General features: G+C 53.8%; 1 protein-coding gene across 1 annotated transcript; it reads left to right on the top strand.

The window, feature by feature from the left end:
• The first annotated feature begins 1272 nt into the window (after positions 1-1272).
• RAB1B (RAB1B, member RAS oncogene family) lies at positions 1273-22791 on the top strand. The gene is made up of 6 exons (XM_084633054.1): positions 1273-1389; positions 14769-14841; positions 15887-15982; positions 16228-16323; positions 17237-17368; positions 18288-22791. Exons 1-6 carry the CDS (start codon positions 1376-1378, stop codon positions 18480-18482), a joined length of 606 nt encoding a protein of 201 aa, XP_084489180.1. The 5' UTR covers positions 1273-1375; the 3' UTR covers positions 18483-22791.
• Positions 22792-27882: the final 5091 nt, after the last annotated feature.

Here is a 27882-nt window from a genome sequence, read left to right as displayed (position 1 = left end):
GCTCTCCTCCTCACTGTGTTTCCTGTAGGAGTATCCCAGATTGGAGTAGCCAAGAGCTCCCACCTGCTGCCATTGCTCCTCACTGAGAGAGGCAGCCCCTGGAATAGCCGGGAAGGAGCTCCCTGTACACCTAGTGCTCCTTTGCTTCTCCTGACAGTGCCCCCTGCTGGGAGAGGCCATGAATGGAGTAATTGTGAGCTGCCCCTGCAGCCAGTGTTCCTGTCCTGCTTCCAACAGCATCTAGACAGACAGGAAGTTGAGGGTCCACCCACGCAGTGATTGTTCTGAGTCTCTTTCTTCTATACCACTGCTCTGGAGGTTCCCTCTGGACCCCTCTGGTGGGACTTTAGGGGATGGGCACTTATGGCACAGAGTGTGGAGCTCTTGAGCATCTAAAACTGTCCACATGGGGGCTGTGTGAGGTCCCCTAGGATTACAGATGAACAGACACAGAACCAGAAGGGCCATCATTAGAAGAAACATCCTCTATCTATCACCCAAGCCAGCCTGTCCCCAACCATTTCTGCAGCCAGCCCCACAACTAAGTACTAGGCCCAGGTCCTACTCTGTAGCACAGTGCTGCTAACAACCCCTAGAGAGGGCAGGAGCCTGTTGGAAAGAGAGATTGGAAGTGTTGGTTTCCCCTGCCTGTGATGCAAGAACAAGGGTGTGTTTCACTGAAATTAACTAGGGGTAACTGCAACAAAGGCTAAAAGCAATAGTGACTCACCCAACCAGTCATTGTGCGTGAGTCACAACCTCACTATTACCCTGACATAGGGCTAGAACCCAGTGGTCCTGATACCCAGGCCCTGGTTCTAACCACTAGACCCCCCACTCCTCTCCTCTCCTAGAGCTAGGGCTAGAAGAACCCAAGAGTCCTGGCTCCCGCCCCCTCCCTTGTGCTCTGGGGTCTCCTGGGTTCTGAAGTTAGCTTGAACTGGTCAATAAACTACATCCCCCAGGGGTCTTTGCGGCTGAGGGCTTTGCGAAGGAGACACTGAACACGTGTCTGACAAAGAGTCCGGCAAGTAAACTACATATCCCGTGAGGGATTGCGTGTGTGGCGCCTGTGCACGGGACAAGCAGCGTCTGCACGGAGAGCGCGCGAAGCCTGGGTAAGAGGAACTACGCATCCCATAAAGTCATGCGCTCTCCGCACATGCGCACTTCCCCGCAGGTCGCGCGGACGCAGGGGAAGGGGCGTGGCCAAGCGTGAGCGGGAGACTACATATCCCAGGGTGCCGGAGGCAGGCCTCCGCACTTGCGTACTGGCGGTGCCGCCCCTGGGGTGGGGGGAGGACCGAGGGGGGTGCCGCAGGCCGCCGCCATCTTGTGAGTGAGGAGGAGCCGAAATCACCGCGGGGGCGCCGCCATGAACCCCGAGTAGTGAGTGCGCGGGGAGGGGCAGGGCTGGGACCCCCGTGGCTCAGGCGGACCGAAGCCCCTCGGGGCCGCCCCCTCACCGTGGCTAGGACCCTATCCCAGAGCGCTCCCCACAGCCCCCGCTGGGCCCTGAGCCGCTCTCGCCGGGGCCTTACAGCCCCGTAGCCCCGCCCCTGCTGCCCTTCCGGGGCCGCGGGGCGTCTCCTGCCGCCGCCCCCTAGCGTCCCCCGGCCGGGGTCCGGGCCCCCCGCTTCCCCTCCCCTGGCACTGCCCTGCCTCACTTGCCGGTCCGTTCCCCTCACCAGCGTCCCTGGGCCCCCCGCTCCGGCGCCAGCCGCGTGCTCGGCCCCTCCCTGGGGCGGCTGAGGGGCCTCGGGGGGCGAGACCCGGCTCCAGGGGAGAGCAGACCCGGCTCCAGGGAGCTCCCTGCGGGGCTGGGTCCCTCTGCCCCGGCGCCCGCCCCGTCACTGGGTGTCTGCGGGGAACCCGGGGGGGTGGCGGGTCTTATCCTCGCCTTGGGGGGGTCAGTCCAGCCCTACACTGGGAGCTGAGGCAGCGGGGGGTGCGGGCGGTTTTGTAGCAGTCTCGTTCTAGAACAGTACCTAGGGTGGGCAGGTTATTCCGGGCTAAAGCGCCCCACTCCTCCTTGCTGCCCGGGGGTAACTGTATGGGTGTAAAGCACCTGTACAGCAGAGTAACTCCAGCCACACTAGGGCCTTGCATTGCATTAACTAGACTGGTGTCAGTAAAGCAGGACAATGTGTACGTGAGCCCTGAACGACTGGCCTAGGGAGTCTGGAGAAGCTGAACCCAGGTCTCCCCTGTGCAGGCTGGCACCCTAACAACTACACCAGCTGTTCTCTCAAGGGCTGATGGGATTTCAGTTGGTGCTGGGACCCGTTCAGGCCTTGGCAGAGGAGGCCAGCAAGGGACTGGTTAGTGTCCACTGGGTTGGGGGACAGGTGATATAGATGGTTGCCCTCATGTGACCTGGGGTGAGACCACCCACACCCCAGTGTGTTTCAGGGGGATGGGCCACCAAACAGACATAAGATGGGAACAGCTTTCCACCATGGAGGCTGGCTGGAGCTAGTGGCCTGTAGGGGAAAACCCCATTTTCCACCTCAGAGCCAAACAGACCCCTTACAAACTTTGTTGCATTTCAGTGCAATTCTGTTGGGCTTCCGCCTTCCCCCATGAGGTGGTGGTTCTACAGGGCAGCAACTTGGCTGCTTCAAGTGGACTTAGTGCTAATTATCACAGCTGCTTGTCAATAGCACAGGGAAAAAGTCAAGTTGATGCAAATCATAGGCATGCTTTGAATCCTTCTTCACTGAAGCTTCCACAGCAAGGGATGTGGAGTGCCCTTCCTACTAGGCTGACTTGGCACTGACTGAAATGGGAAGTGCTCTGACTGCTTCCAGAGTGTGTATGTGACTGCAGCTCTGGGGCACTTGAGGGAGCTCAGATGTGCCTCCAGAGGGGCCATCCCCTAAGTGGGCACACAGGAAAGCTGCATTCTAGCTGGCTGTAGGCAGAAGTGGGCAGAAGTCCTCGTCCAAATTGTCTGCTTGTTGGAGGGAGAAGGTGAAGGCAATGGCAACGGCAACCTGGTCAGCTCTGGGTTTAAATAATGCCCTGATCAGAGCAGCCAGGAGTTTGGCCTCATGGCCTCTCTGAACAGCCAGTTAGTGTTGATGACAGGTGGCTTTGTGGAGAGTGAGGCTTTCTGGAAAAGGAACTGCACATCTGGCTGGTGGCATTCCCTCTTGAGCTGCTAGGGGGCAAACTAGACACCCCACACACACTTCTCAAGTCGCGCTGGCTGCCTTTCTGAATGAAGCTGTCAACACACTTTTCGTAGCAGGTTGTCAGAGCCAAGATCTGGCACTGACGGGCAGCTCCTGTGATTCTGCCTTTCAGATGAGACTTAGCATAGGTCCTGACTTCTTGGAGCCCAATACCCTTTCTCTTCCCAGCCTTTCTTGGGGCCATTCCATTTTTCTTCCTTTTAAATCCCTCTCCCTGAGTTTCAAATGGATACAGGATTCTGCTCTTGCTAGTATCTCTGTTGGCTGTTAAACAGCTGTTGTCTCCCACCCCAGAAGTGGTGGGTGAAGTGATGTCTGATATGGTGTGAAAGGCACCAGGAGCATGGGAACTCCAGAAGTGGGGGTTGGGGACAATCTCAGACTGAGCCAGCACTGTTTTTGCTGAATTTTTGACCTGTGTGGGTGCATTCTCTTGGATAGCTAGTCATGCTCCCCCACTAGGGACCGCCCCAAAGCATCTGTATTGAATGTATGTTGAATTAAAGGAAAAGTGACCGGAGATAGCATGAGTCAGGGCTTCCTGTCCCCTCCCCACCAGCAAAACACACTCATTAGGAAATGGCGCTCATGTTGCCTGCTGCCAGCAGGACTTGATTGTGTCATCAGGCTAGCTGGGCCAATGAGGAGTAATGCAGCCGGGCTACCTTATTCCGTTGGTCTGAGGTGACCGATGTAACAATTCTCCAATGCTGGAAGCACTCAAATGCCCCATAATTAATTGTGCGAATTCCTTTGGGAGCCCCTGGAGGTATCATGGGGATGGTACAAAGGTTTATTGGGCCATTTGGAGCAGAAACACTTGTGAGAGGCAAGGGACATGTTGGATACCCCTTGTGCAGAGACTCCAAGTAATCATGGAAGGTGTTGCTGTCTCCTTGCAGCAGCATCAAGCTGGTGGTGATGAGAGAGAGGTCTGTTCAGATGCACCCAATGGCTGTGGCAACTATCTCCCGTGCAGTGGTGACAGTGCTCATTCCTGCCTGCATTGTGCAGGCAACTAAAGTGTTGTACTGACAGCATGATGGCTGGAAGAGGCAGGATGGGATCTGAGGAAGGAGGAGTCATGGTAGCTGCTGAAGAGCTCTGGTTGGGGCTGAGACGGAGTCTGTTCCTTTTATGACAATGCTGATCCTCCACTGGGGGGGGGGTGGTAAGGGAAGCTGGGCTCCAAGATTCAGTTTGGGCTGCTTCTGTATCTGAGCAATGCTGGGGGCAGTTAGGCACTCGCACTACATGGTGACCACTGACTGTTGCCTGGGTACTGACTTGAGAACTCCTGGAGCCTGGCTTCTGGGGATGATGAAGGGCTATATACGTATGGCTGGGCCAAACACTTGGCGCCTTAAAAAGCATGGTCGATATTGTTCCTGTGGTTCAGAGGGGGAACCAGTTGTGCCAGTGACATCTGTGCCTGAGGCTAGAACCCAGGAGTCCTGAGTGCCAGTGCCTGAGCCTTACCTATTGCTCTGTATTGTCTCAGAGGATTGTAAATTGCCCCATATTTGAAGGCTGGGACGATCAGCAAGGGGAAAGCATTGTCGAGGGGGCGTAAGGGGGCAGATAAATAAAGCTGGGGGAAGGGAAGTTTTGTATATTGGGAAGCCCTTCCTAACAGTGAAGTCTCTGGTGCAAGGAATCTCCACCCAAGGGCAGCAGGGGCACCACAGTACTAAGCCAAGCACTGAGGAGCCATTCTGCATGGGCTGGATGAGGTACTGAACTCTTCCTGTCACAAACTCCAGCTCTGCACAACAATAGGAGACACTCAACCCCTGTGCTCTTGTGAAAGCAGTGTCATCTCGGCACACGTGGAGGGGTCTGGAGAGCAGAGTGCTGGGAGAATGAACCCCCTTAACTCCTGCTGGGTCTTTTATTTCGCACCACTTTTTTGTTCTTTGGGAGGAGGGGGTGCTTAAAGACCTTCCCAAGGCCCTGCCCCCTGTTGGACTCAGCTGTATAAAGCTTCCATTCTGGCTGGGTGTGAGTATTATTCCTATATAAACTGTCTCATGGGACAGTTCTGCATCTGGATCCCAGCTAGGCTAGGGTGGTGCTTGGCCCTGTGGGGTTTTGACATCCCAGCAGGTGTAGCTTCCTCCTTTGCCCTGGGACCTGTGTGGTCTGAGATCTCATAGTGATTGTTCTCTCCCAGACATATCTTCCCAAGCAACACCTTTTGTTTGGGAGGAAAGTGTGCCCACCAGCTCCAATCTGTGGATCTTTGCGAGTCCTGGTCACAGTGGCCTTCAGTAGTCTTTCAGTCCTCCCCCTGTCCTGCTATTACCAAGCAGAGCACAGCATCCCCTGCCTGTACCCCATGATGCTGTTGGTGCTGGAGTTAAGTTCTCTCCTGGCTTGCCTGTTGGACAGAATCATCAGCTAGGTTTCAATGAGTGGGGTGAGCTCCTGCTGCCTGCACAGTCCTGAGAGGAAGCATGAAAAGTGGAGGGGTTGCCTGGGGACACCTGAAAGCAGAAGAGGGTATTGTGGGATGAGAGCAGGATTTGGCTTGCAGTAGCTGAGGAGCAGGGTAGAACTTTTGTACTAATTTAGATGGAAAATGTGGGCCAAAGGTGTTAACATAACCCAGTCACTGTCCAACCTTAAACAGTGGTAAACAAGGGTCTGAATTAGGTATAGAGACCTCAGCCTGCTTAGTACCATGGTGTAAACGCAATCGCTGTTCTTTAAACCTTCTATTGCAAATACAGAAAAAGGAAAGTTAATACTTTATTTACATTTCAAAGGCTTTTAAATATTTTCATTTTAACAGCTCCCTTGGTCTTTCTCTTTAGCTGTAGAGTTTTAGAACACACAACCCCTTGTTTGACAGTTTCTTACATGGCATTAAAGATGGTGGTAACTGCCCTTTTGTGGGAAAGAAAAGTTAGTAGAGATGGGCTAGGACTGTTGCTGATAAAACCTGATCCTGTTTCTAAGACCAAACGAGACAAACACACAAGGGGAGAGAAGGACAGCAAAGCTAGAAAATGCAACTTCTGTCTTGGGTTATGTTTCACTTGCAGCCTCGGTGCTGTAGAAAGACAGGCACAGCACATGGTCTTATAAGCCACTCAAAGACCTGGCAAACTTGTATCAGCATCAAGCTGTCTAGGGCATTGCTTTTAGCTGCCTCTTTCTGGTCACAGGCTTACAGCTGTGTTGCAGAATATATAGTCTTGGCCAACTGAGATGCTTATTAAACAGAGGACAAAAGGAGAATAAAATAGGGAAGGAAAAGGACACACGGAGTGGGGAGGGAGGGCTTAAAGTCACACATTCTTTTTGGTGTTTGAGATTCAGTTGAAGTAGTGGAGGTGGCAATGTTTGAGTCCCCCTCTCTTGCCCATTCTGATCAGGACATCTCTCAGATTAGGATGAAGAAAGTCAGAAGACGACACAGACAGTAGGGATGACAGCCAGGATGGTGAAGCTCACTCATTCCCCTTCTCTCACCTGTTAGTCGGCCAGCATCATGATAGCCACCTCCAGTTTTTCTCCCAAAGGGAGTGATGGGTGGAATAGCCTATTCCTTCATTACTTTGTCTAATTAGACCTAATTTCTGACACCAGTTCTGGTTCACTGATTTCCAGTCTTACTGCTATCTTGTTTACCAGGGAATGATCTCAACACCGTTTTAGTTATCAGACTGAGTTAGTCCAAATGAAGAGGTGTACTTGGTCTCTCTTGCACCTTTTCCCATCTACACTTGTTGTTATAGGCTGTTGTGATGTTTCATAAACTCACTTTCATAGCTGAGCTCACAAATAGAGTAAATTTGTAGGCCAGTTGTTACAACAGAACCCAGCTTGACATGGATCTGAGGAGCTTGCTGCCATAGTGGAGTGGGTGTGGTGTGGTTTTGAGGTAAGCCTGGGAGCAGGTCCCAGATGACAGGTGCTGCAGAAGAGAAGGCTCAGGCACCTGCAGTGAGGGCTGCTGGGAAACAGTGTTACAGCAAAGCACTGTCTGCAGAGAGATGCTGCCCAGATTCTGTCAGCTCTGCTCACAAATACCTCTGCCCCTGCCAACATGTTGGTGAGGTATATGGATGGGGAGCCATCCTTGCTGCCCCCAGCTAGTGGAGATGGGAGGACAGGGCACCAGTTCTCCCCAAGTCAGATGGAACAATGTGTCTGCAAGAGCAGTCAAGAAAGGGGTGGGTGTTGTGCTGTCACAGTAGCTCATATGTGGCTGGGTTCTTAGGGAAACACCTGGCTTCCCTAATACCTGTTATCAAAGGATCCTGCAGTCCTCAATGCTACCGAAAGGAATTAGCCCCTTTCTACTGGTGGGGAAACTGAGGCACAGAGGTGAGGACCCTACTCGCAATCATGCAGTGTAGGTGGAAGAGCTAGGAATAGAACCCAGGGCTCTCGTTAACCACTGAACTACACTCTCTCCAGAGACAGGCAGAGAGTCCTGATTTCCTGCCCACTGCTCTCCAGAGCTGGGGATAAAACCAAAGACTTCTGGCTACCAGCTTTTTTGATTAAACATCTGTCCCTGTATCCTGTATGTCTGATCTTCCTGAGTCAGCTGTGAAGTGAGTCTCCAATCTGGGCTTGGGGAACAAACTACTTCCATGCAGCAGACACCACTTCTCTTCTCACAATCCCTGTGCAGAGGGCTGTGGGAGGCAGCAGAGAAGTTGTCAGAGGCCTCACCCATTAGGTCTTCATACAGTTGCATACAGCCCTGGAGACCAGTCACACTATCTGTATAGCATGTGGGCAGAGGCTATCAGATAGCTGGGAGGGCTGGAAGTCAGGATTTGTGGGTTCTAGTCCCAGCTCTTGCACTAACTCATCAAGCAGCTGTGGTCAAGTTGCTTCCATCTCTAGACTTCTGTTTCCTCATTTTTAAATCTGAGCAGGAACTTCATGGGATGTTGAAGCTTGGCATGTGAACTGCTTAGCACCCCTTCATTGACAGGGCAGTGAAACCCCATGGCACAGGTTTGAATCCAGAACAGGTCAGTGACAAGCAAAATCTGTTCTACATAAAATGCATTGGTGTAGTGCTGAGAGACCCTCAGACCCAGCATTAATTTGAGTGACCTGCTCTGGAGTTGGCCTCATTCAAGTGCCAGTGGCCACCCTGCCTGAAAACACTGGAGCTGCTGTGGCCATGCTGGTACTGGGCTCCCTTGTGTTTGGCACTAAGACTTCTTAGAGCATATCCCATTGTTCTTAGCACTAGAGTCTGCTGAGCTGCTCTGAGTTCTTTAGTGAATTGTGGGACAACTGGCCTGTCCTTTCTGGGAAGGAGACTCAGGGAATGGAGGCATTGGAGGACTCGTGGTACTAGCTTGCACCCACGCTGCAGGGTGAGGTGTGCTCGCACGAGCTGTAGCCTACGTCTCTACAAGCCAGCCAGCTCAAATTGAAACCACCACACTTGAGGGGAATGGGTTTTTGTGTGAACAGGGCTTGAGTTAGGGACTGCATTTGCCTTGGAAGCCAAGTTAACTCTGCGGTGAAGTGGAACCCTCAGCCCAGCTTGTGCTGACAGAGGCTTCCACTTATAAAATCGTCCTGCTCCTGGCAGTGACCAGACTTAGTGCAGGCAGTGAGCCACTTTGTGTGTTTACACACTCTCCCTACATGGGCCTTGCTGCCGCAGGCACTGCACAAGGAAAGCTGCATCAGTTTAACACAGTGGTTCTCCAACTTCATTGCACCGTGATCCCCTTCTGACAACAAAAAGACTACATCACCACAGGTTGGCGGAGGAGAGGTGGAGCCTAAGCCCCACTACTCCAGGCTTCAGCTACAGCCCCAGGCCCCAGCAAGTGTAATGACCCTGGTGACCCCATTAAAATGTGGTCCCAGCCCACAGTTTGAGAACCACTGATTTAACATCAATAAGTGTAAGCTGGTTTTGTTTACTCAATGCAAACCCCTTTGTAGGCTGTCTGGTACTTATGTCACACAGTAGGCCAGAGTAGCTGGAAAGAAAGGGCCACAATCTATGGATCTTTAATATAAATCACTCTCAAAACAATCTAGCTTCAGCTGATGCCTCGTGACTGAAACAAAACTTAAGATTCAGAGTTAAGGCCAAAAGGGACAGTTAGATCCTTTAGTCCAGTGGTTCTCAAAGCTGGTTTGCCGCTTGTTCTGGGAAAGCCCCTGGTGGGCCGGGCCGGTTTGTTTACCTGCTGTAGCCACAGGTTCGACTGATCACAGCTTCCACTGGCTGTGGTTCGCCGCTCCAGGCCAGTAGGGTCTGCAGGAAGTGTGGACAGCATATCCCTTGGCCCACGCCGCTTCCTGCAGCTCCCATTGGCCTGGACCGGTGAACTGCAGCCAGTGGGAGCCACAATCCGCCGAACCTGCGGACGTGGCCGGTAAACAAATTGGCCTGGCCCACCAGGGGCTTTCCCTGAACAAGCAGCAGACCAGCTTTGAGAACCGCTGCTCTAGTCTGACCCTCTTGTATATCACAGGCCAGAGTGTCACTCAGTGATCCCTGTATTAAGTCCAATTATTTGGGTTTGGCAAAAGTACCTTCCAGAAAAGCATCCAGTCTGGATTTGAAACCAACACAGCATGGAGAATCTGCCACTTCCTTTGGCTAAAAAACTGGTGCCTTATTTCTAGGCTTTATAGATTAGATTTTAATCTAGAACTGTCAGTAAATGTCTTTCAGCTGACACACTGAAATCAACAAATCCGTTGGTAATAGTTGATATGACTGCGGGGACTGGGTCATGTGTGGGGAGCCTTCTGCATCCCTGCTGTCATAGGAGTGAGTGAGCTGGTCTGTGTCAGCAGAGTTCTGCTTCCTAAGGGCCAGCATCACCTGATCTCTGCAGAGGCAAAGTCTGGGGAGGCTGCAGCGCTCCTAGCCCAGTGGAACAGAGACCCTCCTCCAGGACTGCAAGGAGGAAGACCTGCCCCCACCTCTGCAGGGAGACCACCCCCTGCTGAGCAACTGCCTGGGGATGGCTCCCATGCTCCTGACTAGTGAATGAGCGAGCAGGATTTGTGATGCCCAATCCCTGAAGGCACAAGGTATGGGAGTTGTTTCTGCTCACTGAAGAGGCCACCCCAGGCAGGAACCATTCAGCAGTAGGGTGGCCTCCCCCCGACAGCTGGACACAAGGACTCCTTAAAGCCCTGGCCAGTGGTGTCTGCAGTTCCCTACTAGGACCCCAGCCTTCCTCACATCTTGTGCCTGCAGGGATTGGGTGTCATGAGCCAGGTCTGTGGGCGCTGTCTCTGGGCAGGAGCTGTTTAGCAGTGGGATGGCCTCCCCCACAACCAGGGGCTTCTGCTCTGCTGGGCCAGGACTGCAGCCTCCCCATATATTGTGCCTCTTGGCCGCAGAGGGAACCCCCTGCCATCAACACTGCAGTAGCCCAACCTCTGCAACTGTGGGGGGGAAGTTTAAAAATAGAAGAAAACTCTTAAATAAAAATTGTCAATTGGGGGGGAAAAGAAAATCATAAAAATTGACTTCTGCCAGGCCTGCTTAATTCCAGTTTCAATGTACCTGGCTTTAACTTCCAGCAGTTTAACAAGCCACTGTAAAGCCAAATGTCTGTAGTAGGATTTGCACCAGTTTGTGGCCTAGGAGTCCTGGACATGGACCCTGTTATGCCAGGTGCTGTACAAACATAGTGTTGATCTGACTGGTATACATTTCTCATGTGGGTGAGGCTTTGAGTCTGGAGATCATAGACTCCAGTTTACCAGCACTCTTCTGAGCAGTTATTCCCTGGATCTCTCTCTCTCTCTTGTTGCCAGCACCAGAGCTTCAGGGCTTACGTTTTATTATCAGTTGCTCTCTAAGAGTGAGTTGTGTTGTGAGGAGTAATGGGCCTTGATAGCCTAGCCTGGGTACTTGCAAGAGCCTATGAGGCTTGAAAAGGGCAGGTGTTAATTAGGGCTTGTGGTGAGTTGTGGGGGTAGCTGTCTCTGCGGAGCCTGGTGTGTATCCAGGGCTACCCTTGGCTGGTTCTTAATGAGCCTTTAGAAAAGGCTTGTACTGTATGCAATATAAAGCAGGGGTTGAATGTAGCAGGTGTACCTGACAGCCAGGCAGCCTCCCCAGGGGCAAGTGCTAGATCTGCACCAGGAGGGCAGGGTGGGAGCTGAGTCTAGCTCTGGGTGTGCAGAGCCTTGTTGCGTGTTCCTACTGCTCATTTGGGGGGGTACTGCATGGATTCAAACTATAGCTGTGTAATGCAGCAGCACTGAAAAGTGGGGCTGGGCAGGGTCACTACTTGGATAGGAGACCTCCGTGGAAAACCTAAGCTGCCACATGGGGTAGTGGTGATTCTGTAGCGGGTGCTCTCCGTCTGAGCGGGCACTGAATCTAGTGTCGTGGGGCTGAGCTCTAAGAAAGGGTGCTACTGGTCTCCACAAGGGGTGCTCTCCCCCTATGCTGGAGGTGCTGAGAGGGGATGCCTTTCTTCCTTCCTTCTCCCCCCCCCCCCCCTAGATGTTGATGGCCTGGTAGCAACTCATTTTCCCCACAGTTCCCTCAATGCAATTGAGTCTGATTAACCTTCACTTCTGCCTGCACTGTCATGCAGCACTGGGCAGGGGCCAGGCCAGGGCTCCTGTGTAAACAGTTTGCCACAGTAATAGGTCGTCCTGCACCCTGCTTTGGGGTGAAGGATGCTATAGCTCTGTGTCACATGCTGTCAGGATGTAGGCTTTGTGACTGTGCTGAGCTGTGTTGCTGGTCAGAGGCCTCAGCTCAGCTAGCCAGTGAGTGAGGCAGAGGAGGGGCTGTACTTGGGATAGGTGCTACCATGTCTCTGGTGTTGTATGGTAAAACGGTCTGTGCAGAGGCCTCTCAGTTCAGTTCCTCCTGGCTTGTGGTGTGGGTGGAAAGCACATGAAGGGCCCTGCTATTGCTAGTGGCAAGCTGTGCTGGGCAGTGAGTGGGGTCCAATGGCCAGAACCTCAGTCAGGTTGTAAAGGGCTGAATGTTACTCTAGGGCAGGTTATCCTTCTCGGTGATAAATCAGTCCCTCTCCACAGACAACAGTTCTGCCTGAAACTGCGCTGGCATCCAGGATGGACATCCGGATGGAATTAAACAGAGGGCTGGGAGCCAAGACTCTTCAGTTCTTTCCCCAGCTCTGGGAAGGAAGTGGGATCTAGTAGCTGAAGCAGCCCAAGGCACAGAATGGGGGGCTCTTACTGTATCACCTCATCTAAGATTTGGGAGGAGAACCCAGGAGTCCTAGCCCCCTTCTGTGACCACTAGACTGTGACCACTAGACTCGTGTTGTGTGATTTACCTCAGTGCTCTGCAGCTTCTAACTTCCAGAGCCTTCTGAACTCTTGGATGACATGGAAGTCTGTTCTGGCTTTGCAATCCCTCTTAGGGCCCCTGTGTGTTGGAGCAGGGGACAGTCAGTCTGTCCCAGGGCTTGGTCTCTGTCTGGGATTGGGTTAGGCTGTCCTGAATGTATCATGAGCCTCTTCTGTTCAGGGATTTACTGCCAGTACCCCTAGCTGCAGTACTGGGGAGCAGCAAGAGTCTCCAGCTGGAGCTGGTTGGGGCTAAGCTGCTTTTGTGTTAATGTCCAGCCACTCAGCATCTCTTCCCATGAGATCTGTAGTCAGGCTGGCCATTGCAACCCCTTCCTGGCAACCCCATGTCACTGTCACCATGTGGGAAGTTCTGCTGCCTTGGGTCGCAATGGCTGAGGGTGAGTTGCTGCTTGGCTGGGTCACCTCCTTCCTGTGCGAGGAGGGATGGGTGGTACCAGCTTCATTGCACATGGCATTGCCATGGCAATGTATTGGGGTGATGGATTACACTTGCAGTGACTGGGATTGGGCTGTTCTGTAAATGGGTCTCTTCCCTTGCTGTGGCTACACTTACTGGCTCAGTATGGTGAGGGATGCAGAGAAAGTCACTGGAGACCAGAAATCTCTGGCTAGCATTTGAGGGGTTGAAGCTGTTCTGGGTGGTGGGTGACAGAGCAGCCTATAACCCACCCAGAGCAGAGGGCTGAAGTGGGGAATGGTCAGCTCACTTGCTCCTCGGAGATTGGATCTGGAGGCTTTGATCTGTTTGCTTCCCTCAAAGGGAGTTTAAAAACAGTCTGGAGATTTCCAGACCCTTTACTGCTGGGAGACCTTCTCTGATTGACTGCCAAGCCCTAGCTGTCCTTCTGCTAAGGGTCACCACTGACCCCCTCAGAATTGAATTTAGCAACCTTGCAAGTCCAGGATAGGAGCCCAGCTCCCTAGGATGGGCAGAGCTGAAGCTGCCTTGCCCCAGAGCACCTGCATTCTGTAGAAACCCAGCCCTAGAGGCCAGCACTGTGGTGCATGGTCCATGCAGGATTCTTAGGAAAGGCCCTCTTCCTTCCCCCTCCCTGGAGTTGACACTCCAGTTTGGGATCTCTGCTTTGCTGTAGGTTCCCCAGAACTGGGTGAGCATTTTGCTATGGGGGCAAAGGGCTGGCCATAACCAAGTGGGATCCTAAAACTTTAAATACCTGGGTCTCTGCTCAAGAGGTTTGAGAACTGCCCCAGTGCTCAGTGTCAACCCACAGAGCCACAGTGTGTCCTGGGGTGACTCCTCCAATCCCAGCAGAACCAACAGCACCAGCAGATATGTGGAGGCTCCCACATGGCTGTGTGGAGATCTAAAACCTGACTTAAAGGCAGGCTTTTGCCTGATCAAAAATTCTAAATCCTTGTGCTGTGGCTGCATTTCAGGGGCTGTGTGAAGGCCTTTAGGCTTGGCCTAGCTGAAAGGCCCTAGATGTAGGAATGGCTGGGTGATCACCTTTCTGGCCTCCAGCTCTGAATGGCTTCATTTGTTCCCAAATTCTTAATGTTTCCAGGATTTTTTAATGCCTTAGTCTCTGGGATCCCCTGAGCCTGCAACAAGTCTGTCCTGAGGGCCCTGTAGAGAGTTTGCCCCCACTCATGAGGCAGTCTAAGTACTAAAATCAAGCACCCCATGCTGTTTCCCTGCATTTCTGACCTCCACCATGGGCTGCACCCTGGAAAGTGGACCTCTCAAAATTTGGTTGAGAGGGTGACCCTGCTCTGTAAGATACTGCCATTGTAGGCAATTCCTAATAGACTGATCTGAATGTATAGTGTGCACTGATCCAAAGCAAGGGAGAGTGTTGGAATTGGGACTCCTGGCTTTTGTTCCCCACTCTGAGAGGGGGGAGTGAGCTCTAGTGCTTAAAGCAGGAGGGCCGGGAGCCACGATCCTTGGGTTCTAATTACATCCCCTATGGAGCATCTGATGCTCCCTGTTGTCTCTTGAACTCTGTGGGTGGCAGGGAGCAGAGTCCTGACTGCCCAGATCCGACTAAGGATCCCTGTTTAAAGAGCCCCCATGCCCTACACCAGAGTTGTTTGCCAGCACATACACTTTTCCCCACTACATGTACTCCAAGTCCTTGCCCGCTGGGGTTGTGGGAATGTGACCCTCTAATCTTCTTCAACTGGGAACACTCCCTGGTCTGAGCAGGGGAGAGGTCCCCAATTATTCACACTACTAAAGTCAGGAACTGTTCTGTTTTCCTCCTTCTCAATCTGTGTCTGTTTCAGCGATTACCTGTTCAAGCTGCTGCTGATTGGAGACTCAGGTGTGGGGAAGTCCTGCCTCCTGCTGCGATTTGCTGTGAGTGTCCCTGCCCTGTGCAGAGCCCCTCATGATCCAGTGGGCAGCTAGCCATATGGTGACAGGCTGGCCACATCTGTTCCAGAGCTGTTGCAGTGAGGTTATAGTGTCTGAGATGTGGGTACTTGGGTCTCATCACCCTTGGGCATATTTTATGAAAACTCAAACAATCCTACATTGACCTAGTCAAATTTGCAAGCTAAAGACATTTAGGCCTGTCAGTGCTTGGCTAAGAGATTGCCACGCTTCAGAGAACAGCAGAGACGTAATAGGGTGCCCTCTTCCCTCAGTCTGACCCCAGTATCATGCTGGGGAGGAGAGTGCTGAGCAGCAGGGAGGGCTCAATAGGGACCTCTGTGCCCTTGTAGTCAGTGTTGCACCAGTGCAATGCTTGAGGACATTGCTATTGGAGGTGCTGCCTTTTGCAAGAGACCCAAAACTGGGGTCCTGACCCTGTGACACTGTCCCAAGAGGCTCTGTAATCACTCTGGTGTCCTGGTCAGTTTCCATCTTGAGTGATTATATTTGGCCTCCTGTAACTCCACATCTGGTTCCTAAACTTGCACATCATTGTGTGCTGCTTAATGGTCCCCATACCCCACCCCAGAGGTGGCTGCATATAGTCTTGTCTGTCCATAAAGCACTTTGGGGTGGGAATACCAAGCATTACAGGGCAGCTGAGTGGCTGGTGCTGCATGTCCTTTGGCAATGGGCAGGTACCAAGGAGTTGTCTTGCTAGAATGACAGTTGATTAAAATAGGCTTTTTAAATTGCAGAACCTTCCTGGAAGCTAAGCAGCGCCTGACCAGGATCTCCAAACTCCCAAAGCACTTAATAAAAGCCCCCTATTTAAAGAAATCCCAAACCCTCCTCTCTGCCCAGTACTGGGCTGACATCTGTTCACCTTTGAGTGGTGGCTGTTAATGTCTGAGGAGTGTTTAGATTCCGGGCTCATGACCTTTCCCCACCACTAGAATTGGGTGTTGAAAAAGTTTCAGCACAGACCCCAGCTGCCCTGGTAATCACCTCATTCTGCACCCTCCAGGATGACACCTACACAGAGAGCTACATCAGCACCATTGGGGTGGACTTCAAAATCCGGACCATTGAGCTGGACGGCAAAACCATCAAACTACAGATTGTGAGTATCTGGCCCCTGGCCGCTGCATTGACCTCTGGGGACTGGCCCTGGAGGGCAGGGAATGGTATACAGGTCTTTCCCTTCTGAGGGTGCGAGCTCCTATCCTACACAAGGGTAGGGGACTGGCTGGCTTAGGAACATGGGGGAATGGAATATGGGGGTTTCCCCTCTAGGGGCTGCTGTCTCTCTCTAGAGAGGATTAATGGTGGTGGTCCTCCCTTCCCCTCCCTTCCCTTCTCTTGCAGTGGGATACCGCTGGTCAGGAGCGGTTCCGGACCATCACCTCCAGCTACTACAGAGGGGCGCATGGCATCATTGTGGTGTATGATGTAACAGATCAGGTAATGCTGCTCCAAGTACTCTGGCCCTGCAAGTCCTCTGACAGCTCCCTGACCTCCCTGCATCCAGGGTCCCTCCAGGTTCAGGCAATGGGCTGCCTGCTGGGCACCTAGGGAGCCAGGACCCCTGGGTTCTGTCCTGTTTCCAGGACTAGAGCAGGGCTGTAAGAATGCCTCACTGTTGGTAGCCAGACCCTGCCTGCAGGGTGGCACAGTGGAGACCAGGCAGTCCTCCCAGAGTTGTTGGGTCTTGGCTGGGGGGTTGTTGGGGAAGAGAGTGATCCTGATCACTATTCCCAAGTGACATCCATTCCTGCACCCTTTGATGTCCTTTGTGCTGGGCACTGCCCCTTCCTGTGCCAGTGGGGCATTGCATTCCTTCCACATCTGCCCCAGACATTGCTGATGCAGGTGTTGTGCACTGCTATGGCAGCAGCTACTCTGCTCTGTGCCAGCAGCTGGTGTACCCATGACTGGCCCATCAAGCAGGTTGCAAAGCCAGGCCCAGGGGGCTGCGCTGCCTTCTTTTCCATATTCACCTTGAAGATGGGGAATTGAGCAGTTTCTGAAGATGGCAAGGCTGGCAGCAGCTGCCTGGAGTAGGTGGGAAGGACATCAAGGTAACAGCATCTAAGAACAGTTGCTGAATGTGGGAAGGGCTGTACTGGTAGAGAAAGCACTGGGAGCAGGACTCCTGGGTTCTGTCTCCAGCTGCGCTGCCAACTCACTGTGACCCTAGTGCCAGTTGCTTCCCCTGTATCCATTTCCTGCCTATGAAATGGAGATGCACCCTTGCTGAGGGGTGCTGGGGACCTGCTCCCCACTGAGTGGGTGCTCTGAGCTGTAGCTGTAAGCATGCTGGCAGGGTGGCTGCGGTCCTGCTTTTGTCCAGCTGAGCCCACGTTCCCTGTTGCAGGAGTCCTACAGCAATGTGAAGCAGTGGCTGCAGGAGATCGAGCGCTATGCCAGCGAGAATGTCAACAAGTTGCTGGTGGGCAACAAGTGCGACCTCACTACCAAGAAAGTGGTGGACTACACCACCGCCAAGGTGAGCAGGGCACAGCAAGCCCGTCTGATGCTTGTGGATAGCACTCCCCCTTCTGTCTCTGGCACCTCCGGCATCTGCCAGATGCCGACAGGCAGCAACTCTCAGGTGGGGCACTAACAACTGAGTGGCCGTCCCCACTGCAGTATGTTCCTGCAGTACCGGGAAGCCCCACCAGGGGGCAGCACTTGTCCTATCAGATGCTTCCTCCCTGTCATGCCTGGCTGTAGCTCAGAAGGGCTTGCTATTTGCCAGCAGTAGGGCTGATCTCCAGGGCTGTGCTGGCTGCCTCCATTCCCACTGCCAGCCGTGGGCTCAGGCTCCTAGCCACCTGCCTGGCTGGGGGACACAGGTGTCTGGGGACAGAACTAGGAGTGATGGGGTGAAACAGGCTAATTTCTGGGAAGTAGCAGTCTTCTCCTGTAAAAAGAAAAGGAGGACTAGTGGCACCTTAGAGGCTAACCAATTTATTTGAGCATAAGCTTTCGTGAGCTACAGCTCACTGTGGCACCAAGAAGCTGGGGATGTGGTTAGGATCTCCAACCCATCATCCAGAACACCTGGGTTCTATTGCTGGCTCTGGGAGGGAAGTGAGGTCTAGTTAGAGCAGGGGCCTCTGATTTATTTTTCCAGTTCTTCTACTCACTTGGTGTGTCCCTTTTGGTAAATCACTTCCCTGGGGTGTGCTTTGGTTTCCCTATCTACTCTGGGGCTAATGACTGACCAGACCTACTGCCTGGGTGTTGGGGGTTTGAATGGTGCCTGTCTGGTTAGGGATCTCAGCACTGCCCCCTCCCCAAAGGGATGAGGGCGCTCCTGGGTAGGTGACTCTTGGGACAGGGGCAGCCCTGCCCATGTTGTGCCACAGATAGGAGAGGCCTTGCCAGTCTGTAACCCTTTCTCTTCCCCTGTCTTTGCTTAGGAATTTGCAGACTCCTTGGGCATCCCGTTCTTGGAGACCAGCGCCAAAAACGCCACCAATGTGGAGCAGTCATTCATGACCATGGCAGCTGAGATCAAGAAGCGCATGGGCCCTGGCGCCACCACTGGCGGGGACAGACCCAATCTCAGAATCGACAGCACTCCAGTCAAACCAGCGGGTGGAGGTTGCTGCTGAGGCCCAGGACTGAGGGGTGGGATGGGGAGGGGAGTGGACCGTCCAACCCAGTGCTGTCCAGCACCCTCCTCCTGTGGAGTAGCAACTTTCCCGGATGATACCATGCAGGGGGACGGGACCTCTCTGGTGGGGTGGTGGTTTGGGTTCTCTGCCTGTGTTAATTACTTACCCTTGTTAAGTGTGTGGTGGGGACAGAGTGCAAGGTGTGCTCTCCCACCCTTGAGAACTTCCCTCTATGCAGCCTCTTGCCTTGGTCCTTGGTGCCCAATGGCTGGCAGGATTCCTGGCTCCTTCTCATGGGTTCTCTGCTGCTGCTCCCCTCCCCTTCCTGCTGGGTGCATGGGGCTGCCCCCATCTCCACCCCCAGCCTCTGCTCTTCTGCTGCCTGCAGTCCCCTTCTCTCCAGTTTCAGATATGGGGGGTCTCGGATGGTGACAGGCTCACCCCCCTCTCTCTCTCTTCCTGGGAAGGTTCATATGTGGTTAAGGTTGAGCCAAGGCTGGCTGGAGCGGTTCTTCTGCCTGGTACCTGGTTTCCATGGGGCAGTTGCTTGTCACTAGCAAAATAATGGAGGTAGGGGCATAGGCTGCTCTGAACTGCTCAAGCTACTCTCTGGGTTGTGCCCCCTGCCTCCACTCAAGGGGTCTGTGTTGTTCTGGCTCCATGTCTTTTCTCATTCCTCTCACTCCCAGCAGCGCAGAGACTTCTGTTTAATCCCCTCTCTGCTGTAGTTTGGGGTCCCCTTTCCTCCCACTGCCTTGCTCTAGTTCAATATTTATACCCCTGCTGCAGACCTTCACACAGTGCCACAGAGTGGCTGTGACGCAGGGCTGGCCCAGGAACGCTGAGTGGAGCCTGATACCGCCACTTCACCTCCATCCCTCAGTTTCCTCACCTCGCCCTGCTGAGGCTGTCTCCTAGTGCTCCCCAGCCAAGTGGGGCAGGCAGTTGTCCCTGGGCCACCCCATGCCAGGCCCACTGAATGTATTCAGGGTAGCATGGACAGTTGGGGGCCTTAGAACTGATCAGAGGCCTATGAGCTGCTTGTCCAGCCCCTTCCCCAGGGCTCTTCGTGGCTCAGGAGCTCTCAGCCCTCAGGGGGGGCTAATGCACTGAGCAGCTGTCCTACTTCTGCCCCAGCTGGGAAGCTCTTATTCTTTCTGTGGGGCAAGTGCATGGGGGCAGCCCTCTACTGCTCAGCTCACCCCTCTGCAGCATCAGCCCTTCCCATTGTGACCAACCCCCAACCCTGGCAAGAAGGGGAAGCTGGGGCCCTGAGCGTGTGTCCCTTTGCTGTGCCCAGCCCCCCACTGTCTGGCCTGGCTCAGTCATGCCCGTTTAGGGTAGTGGGAGGAGCTGCCTGGATGGTTCATTTATTGGCTTTTTTTTCCACCAGTGACATTATTTTAAAAAAAAAAAAAAAAATGGAACAAAAAAAATTCCAAAATAAAGGTGAGTGCCTCTGCAGGGAGGCTCCTGCGGCCTGCACCCTTCTTCTTGTCAGCAGGCCTGCTGGGGTGTGCACCGCAAGAAAGGGGGGAGACACATGGGCTGGGCCAGGTGCCCCTCCCCCCTGGATCAGGCAGCCCTGGTACAGTGCAGGCACTGTACAGCCCCCTGCCTAGGGTCCCCCAGCTAGACTGAGTACAGCTGAGCTTGGGCACCTTCTGCCTCCTTTCCCCAGTGTGGCCCCCAGTCAGTTAAACTCTCCTCTCCCCCCAATCTTCCTTTCCTAGCTGTACCTGCTACTCTTGCTCCCTGGGAGTGCCCAGAGCTGAGCTTACCTGCCTGTGGCTGCCATGGAACACAGCAGTGTCCTTGGGCTGAGAGCTCCCCTGCCATTTTGGAAGACTCAAAGCTGGGGGAGAGGGGGACTGCATCCCCTTGACCCAGCTTTGTGTTCATTTTTAGAGCAGGGCAGGTGTACACCTGCCAAAGGGGTGGGGGGAGTAAAATCCTAATCCTGGGCTAGACTGTTGCAGTAGCAGGAGTGCTGGCCTGTTGCACTGAGCTACGGAGCTGGGCATGTTTTGGGGCAACTATCTCCCCCTAGCAGTGGGGTGGCATCTTGCTGGCTGGGAATGACTCCCTCTCCTGCTTGTCAGGTGTCTGTAATTCTTTCACGGCCATGTGTGGCCTCTGGGCCACTGCCTCACAATGGAGCAGGGGCAAGAGGACTGGATAACACCCCCTTTGGGAGTCCCCAGGGTTCTGTGTGCTTCTGTCTCTGTGCTATGGTGAGACCTGCTGGGGATAGATGTTACTGAAAGTGTGTGTGGGGGGGGGGGTGGCAGGAATTTGCTTTCAAGCCTTGCCAAGTTGTGGGGCTGCAGGAGGGACATGCAAGTTCACGTGAGGGCTGCTAAAGCCTATGGACACCCCCCCCCCCCATTTGGAGCAGTTCCTAGTTCTTCCTTGCAGGGACTAAGTCTTAGGGTGCTGCCAGGGTGGCCTAGAGAACTTTGGGGCTTGGCTCTGACTAGGCAAGATTCCCCTTCATTTACACACATTGTGTTGTACTCTCTGCCTACTATGTGGGCTGGGCCCAAGGCTTTGTATAGCACCTCTTTCTGGGGGTGAGAAGGGGGCTGTTCCCCAGGACATGCCACGTATGCTTCTGCTCACCTCATGTCTTCTGAGTTGGTGCATGGTACACCAAGCAGCTTGCCCCTCTGTGTGGACATGGCCCAGAGGGCTGTGGTGCGTGGCAGTGCCCTCTCTGGCCTTGGGTTGAGCCCCCAATCAGCCCCCACCATGGTGTTGGCTTGGACCACAGTCTCTGCACCAAGCAGCATAAATAGGATCCCTCTGTGGGGGGGTGGGGCCCTGGCCCATCACACCTCCGCGGCCCTGCCCGCATACCTTGCTCCTGCTCGCTGCTCAACTGTATCATACCTCCCTTGCCTTAGCTGTTTGTGCATGCAGGTGTTAGTAATCTTGCTAGAGCCCCTGGCAGGTTCTCTGATGCCATGGCTAGGGGGACAGTGTACAACCCTCACCTAGAGGAAATCACTGCACCCCCCCCCCCCCCATCTCCCTTAATACTAAGACCCAGTCCTGTCCTGGATTGTTGACTTGCTTCACTGTGGCAAGGGGCCAGGGCTGGCTGAGGCTGTCAGAGAGGGGCTGGCTCAGCCCTGATTGGTGCCTGTGCCCACCTTGGGAATGAGCTGAGTGGGTGATGGACCTGCATCTGCCAACACTGCCTGGGGAGGGGTCCCCATATGAAACTGGTTAAGTGAGGTATGGAAAATGAGCATCTTAGACTGGGCCCTACAATTGCTACTGCGAACTGTGGGTCTTCTCTCCAGGGTGGCTGTGGCTGCTCCCCCCCCCCCCCCCCCCCGCGCTGTTGGAGGAGAGTGTGTTCACTTTGCACTGGCTCCCTCGATGCTGGGGGTTGGATCTGCCTCCACAAGCAGCACCAACCTGGGAGGATCTGGGACAGGAGTTGGGGAATTAGGGCAGCAGCTGGGAGCCTGGTGGGAGGGGCAGGTCCTGCCTGGCTATCTGTCCCCTGTGTGGGGGCGTGGGTCAGAGAGCTGGGCCCCAGCTGGAGTACACCAGACTTGACGGGTGCATGTGTGCTGCTAATACCATCTCTTTGCTAAGGGGCAACATTGGGCACCATCTCCCTGCCCCACCCCTGACCTGCAGAGGAAATAGCAGGTGCCTTTATTCAGCACAGGTTCAGCCAATGGTTGCTGGGGTGAGAGGTGAGGGTGGGCTATTTCTGCTGCTCAGGATGAGCCATTGTGTCCCCTGTCCACAGACCAATCCACTATTTTAAGCCCTTTGTTGTCAAGAAATAAGGACACTGCAAGGGCAGGAGAAACAGCAGCATGAGTTTGCCCAGCAGCAGGAATTCCCCCCTAAACACACCTGTGGGTATGCACACACCCTTGTTGCTGTACCTCTACATGAGGTGAGGGATCCCTGCACAAACACTCCCCATGCCCCCCCCCCTTCCAGGGTGGCTGCATCTCCACACTAGCCAAGGGATCCTTGTATAACCAGCCTTGCGCCCTACCCCAGGGGCAGCTGGATCCCCATGCTGGGCAAAAAATCCCTGCATCAATAGCCCAGCACTTCCCTCCCACCCCCTGGGGTGGCTGCATCTCAGCACTGAGCCAGAGATCTCTGGATAAACAGCTTGCCAAAGGCTTTGGGGTGAAAGGTTTTGAAATATGGAAAATCTTGCTGTGAAAGTGTCCAAACTTGGGCCTATTTCTCAGCAGAGCTGGGCTGTGTGAAGCTATGCTGTTGAACCCTTTACTACAAGAAAGTCCAGTGGCCTTTTTGAAAAGTTCTTATATGGCTGTGGTTTACACCTGCCCTTTGAAATCAGGCTGCAGGTAGCCCTAGGGCCAGGGACCTGCCTTTTGATGTTTCATGGAAACTGGTGCCTGTCTGTCTGAGTTTTAAGCTGCTGAAAAGTTTCAGAGTAATAGCCGTGTTAGTCTGTATTTGCAAAAAGAAAAGGAGTACTTGTGGCACCTTAGAGGCTAACCAATTTATTTGAGCATGAGCTTTCGTGAGCTACAGCTCACTTCATCGGATGCATACCGTGGAAACTGCAGAAGACATTATACACACAGAGACCATGAAACAATACCTCCTCCCACCCCACTCTCTATTGTTTCATGGTCTCTGTATATATAATGTCTTCTGCAGTTTCCACAGTATGCATCCGATGAAGTGAGCTGTAGCTCACGAAAGCTCATGCTCAAATAAATTGGTTAGTCTCTAAGGTGCCACAAGTACTCCTTTTCTTTAAGCTGCTGAAAATGGCCCTTTCCCCCCTGTGGTTGCTTGATCCAGCAAGATTTTGGCAGCAAGACTAGGAGGGTCAGCATTCACCAGCCCTGCCTGTGGCCTCTCTGTGGCATCTCACCTCTGACCCTGGCTGGAACGCAGCTACAATGGATCACCTTCAAAGTACCCTTTGGCCCAGGAGAATGCGCGCTGGGTTGGGAACCTGCTATACTAGAGTTGCTTATTGGTTGCTGTTAATAATTCTGTGCATTTCACAGCCCCTAGTTCAGTGTGGGGGGAGTGGGTAGTGTCTCTTTAAACACCTGGGAGCAGGCCTGCTGACAGCAATTCTGGACCTCAGGGCAGAACAGTCAATGGGCGTACTTCCTGCACAGCCAAGGCTTCCATGTGCCTGCCGGTGGCCTTCGCCACCATCGGTACCACCCTGTGTGCGCCTAGGAGCCCTGTGGCCTGCCCAGGGAATTTAAAAGGGCCTGGTGCTCCCAGGCCCTTTTAAATCATGCAGGGCCCTAGGCCATTGCCCCCTGCCCTGCCTCAGCGGCCGTGTCTGTGAATCCTCCCCTATGGCTTGCCATATTCTGTTTCAGACTCTGGCCAGACCAGCTGTGTGTCATGAGCTAAGCCTGGCATGTCGTGTGTAGTTAGTAAACAGGGCTGTCTGAATCCATGGTTCCTTCCTGTTACGCAGTTTGTGCAAAGAGCAAAAAGCACAGAGGCTTGTTATTAAGGGCCCACCGTGAGGTTACACACCCTGTGAACAGTACCCAGACCCCATTCTCTGCCCATCAGAGCTCCCCTGCCACAGCTTGGTGCATAGTACCCACTAGCACTATGCTGGGTCATCAAAGCTAGCACAGACTGCCTGGGGCAAGCCCCCGGGCCCTGCTCCCTCCAATACAGCACCCCCTGGAGCCAGCACTGACTGTAAGGGGAGCGTGCGCCCTCCTGAGCCCCTGCCCTTCTCCCTGCCGTACAGTGTCCTCTAGCTCCTTATTGAGCATTGGGGTCAGCACTGACCGCAAAGAGAGGGGTGGTGCTATGTGCTATGCTAGAGGCTGCTCGCAGGGGATAACAACCATCTCTGGCTGCTGGTTCAAGTGGTAGCAGTCTGGGTGACAATGCTGAAGAGACTGGGAAAGCTGAAATCCTATGGAGGGCACACAATTGAACAGTTTAGGGTTGCACATGAGAATTTTTTTTTCCTTTCAAAAATAAAAACTTGGGAAACTGCCTCTTCCCCCCCTCCCCCCATTAAAGCTAGGCTGGGAACTCAAGCCCTCAGGAGGTAAGAAATGCCACAACAAAGGCTGCCCCATTTACTCTGAACTCTGCCTGCCTGTGTCAATGCACTGAGGTCCAACTTTGACCATGTGGTCACAGGCTGCACCACTGGTGCCAAGTTCACACCATCAGTTGATCCTGCAGCTTTAAAAATAATCACTTGGGAGGTTCTTTCTCTTTCCTCTCACATCCCTGAACCTTTCAGGCTCATGTTTGTAAACCCTTCTCCCCTAAAAACTTTACACCTTGCAAGGTGACATTCTGCCAGCTTGTTGTGAGTCCAGCAAAGGTGTCCAACAGTGTGAGATTTGGGATAGATCCTGAGAGCAGGCACCACTGGATATTTGCCCCAGGGCCCTGCCTCGCTCCTTGCTGGGGATGGCTGGTATGAAGGAATGTGCCTGGTAGCAGTTCCTTTCTCTGCCATGTATGGTTCCATCTCTGTGCATTGGCAGCACCTAGACCCCAGGGCAGATCCAGGCCTGGGAATCTCCCAGAGAGTTGCTTGAAATTTCAGGTTGGGAGCGGGGGAGAAATGACCTTTCCTGGGGGAGGAGGGATGACCTATTTCTCTCTCTTTCTCACTCACACCCACCCATCCCCTCTTTGTCGTTTCTCAAGTACTTTCCCAACAATTTTTATCCAATGTTTTAGCAAAAATAGCATTTTCCCTTCACCAACCCCTCCCTTCCCCCCCCCCCGATCTGGGTCAACCCCCCCAAAGCAATGATAAAAGTGTTTGATTGGAAAATGGGACAAAAATAGGCGCCCTTTTGAACCTCACAAAATGGGAAATGATCAAATTTCCTGCTCCATTTCTGCAGCATTTCCCCCTCCCTCCATCCCCCAACTCTGAGCCCCACCAATTGCCTCATCACTCTCAAGTCCTTTTTAGGGGGAGGCCCATCACCATAGCATCAGGGCACCTCACTGAATTTAGTCTCATACACTGCTGGGAAGGGTTCTTAGCCAAATTGTATTGATGGGAAGGTGAGATGCAGAGACATTCGGTGACTTGCCCGTGGTCGCCCAGGAATTGGGATCCAGGTCTCCAGGGGCTTAGGCTGGCACCCTACACCCTGCACCATCCTGTTTCAAGTTGCCTTCCCAGGAGAGTGGTGTGATCCCTGTTTTAGAGAAAGGGACCTGAGATAGTGACTCTGCCAAGGCCACACAGTGAGCCATGGCAGACGCAGAATTCAAACTCAGCCTTGCCGACCACATGGCCTGACTGCGAGAGCAGCCTCAGCTCCAGTTGATTCAGCTGCAGTGGTGAGCGCTCAGCACTTCTGCAAAACAGACCCCAGGGGCTCAAGTTCGGCACCAAGCGTGATGAACACACAATTAGTGACCACTGGTGAGCATTTTGCTTTAAGTGACTTGCCAGGTGCCACAGAGGCAGGGATAGATTCCAGTTCTCAAGCTCCCTTAACCACGAGATCCTCCTTTCTCTCCCTGCAGCCCCCTGCCTTTTTCCTTGCTCACCAGCCACCCAGCAGGGTCCAGAGAAGGTCCAGCTTGTGCACTGAATGAGGCAGGGGTGTTGTGGAAAAACTGTCTGTGATAATGTCATTAATGCCTGTAGTGTGATGCAGGAAGGCTAGAAATGTATAAATGCCTGGCCTAGCTACCTGCCCTATCTCCCCATGTGGAACTGAGGCACTGGAAGTAGGGGTGCAAGGGGTGGCAACACCCCTTGGCTTGAAGTAGCTTCTGTCACACACAGATTTGCAGTTATGTTCTTTGGCTTTCAGCATCCCTGTTATAAAAATTGTTCTAGGGCCCTTGCTTGGAACCCTGCAAACATTTAAGGGGCATCTGTGGGAGCAGAGGGAAGGAGCCTGGGGCTGGGATAGCAGGGAGCTGGGGGTGCGGGGTGAGATTGAGGGGCACCAGCGGAGCTGCGTGTGTGTGGAGGGGGAGCTCAGGGCTGGGATAGCAGAGGGCTGGGCATCAAGCTTGAGGGCACCAGTGAGGCCAGGGCCAGGATAGCAGGCAGCTGGGTGTTGAGATTGAGGCAGGGGTTGGCAACGTGTCCTCACATGGACACGAGTGTCCATGGTAAAAATGCTGAGGTCCATGGGGGCACTCACCTCGGGTGGCTCCCCATCTCTGCTGTTGCTGGTGAAGGCGCAGCCAGGCGGCTCTGCATGCTGCCTCCGACCCCTGACCCAGAGCGCTGACTCCGTGGCCCCCAGCCCATTGGCCAGGTACCCTGGCCAATGGGAGCTGCAGGGGCAACACCTGCAGACAGGGCAGTGCTCAGAGCCACCTGGCCGCACCTCCATGTAGGAGCCGGAGGGGGGACATGCCGCTGCTTCCAGGAGCTGCTTGAGGTAAGCACTGCATGGAGCCTGCACCCCTTCCCCTCTCCCACACTCCAACCCCCTGCCCCATCCCTGATCCCCCTCCCGTCCTCTGAACCCCTTGATCCCAGCCTGGAGCACCCTCCTGCACCCCAAACTCCTCATCCCCATCCCAGAGCTTGCACCCCCAGCTGGAGTCCTCACACACCCCAACCCCCTGCTTCAGCCTGGCGCCCCCTCCTGCATCCTGAACCCCTCATTTCTGGCCCCACCCTGGAACCTGTACCCCTAGCACAGAGCCTGTACCCCCTCCCACACTCCACACCCCAACCTCCTGCCTCAGCCCAGAGCCCCCTGCTGCCCCCTGCCAATGTCCGTCACTAAGTCTGGTAATTTTGTCAAGTGTCCGTTGCACAACGTGGCAGTGCTGACCCATGGACTGAGGGGCACCAGCAGAGCTGGGGGGGTTGGTTGGAGCCCAGGGCTGGGCTAGCAGGCAGCTGTGGGTCACAGCAAGGAGACCCAGCCTTCTCCAAGCTCCCATTCCCCTGTCAGACAGGGCAGGTGGGGCTGGTGCGTTGTTCCCGCGCTCAGTCACAGACTGGTTCTGTACTGTGTTGTGGAGGGGAAGGCAGCCACCCGGGCTGGCGTCAGGTGTAAAGTAAAACAAAACTTGAATAATACATTTCATTCTAATTAAAATTATTGCTCATATGAATCATCATGTAATTACACCAGATTATGAATATTTAATTAACCCAAAAACATGCTCAGAAATCTGCAAACGAGTTCCCCACCTCCATATGAGGGAAATTTCTGATCTCTTCGAGGGGCCTAATGTCTGTGATATGGTGCCTGTGGCCCTCAATCCCTTCTTGCAGCCCAGATAGCTCCGCTTTGGGCCCCTTCCCATCTCTGCCAGTGCCCCTCAACCCCAACCCACAGCTCAACCAGAGCTCTGAGTCCTGACTAGAGCTCCCTGACGTCCCAGCCCTGGGCACCCGACTCCGCAGCTCTGCTGGTGCTCCTCAAGGCTC

Source organism: Lepidochelys olivacea (genome assembly GCF_965140295.1).
Source record: "Lepidochelys olivacea isolate rLepOli2 genome assembly, chromosome: 7".
Classification (NCBI taxonomy): Eukaryota; Metazoa; Chordata; order Testudines; family Cheloniidae; genus Lepidochelys; species Lepidochelys olivacea.
Note: the sequence above shows the minus strand (reverse complement) of the source record. Positions and strands in the feature narration are given on the sequence as shown.

Bases quoted from the DNA above. Each gene is read 5' to 3' on its own strand.
- RAB1B (XM_084633054.1), top strand. The intron at 15,983-16,227 runs GTGAGTATCTGG...CTTCTCTTGCAG, and splicing joins AAACCATCAAACTACAGATT to TGGGATACCGCTGGTCAGGA. The intron at 17,369-18,287 runs GTGAGCAGGGCA...GTCTTTGCTTAG, and splicing joins TGGACTACACCACCGCCAAG to GAATTTGCAGACTCCTTGGG.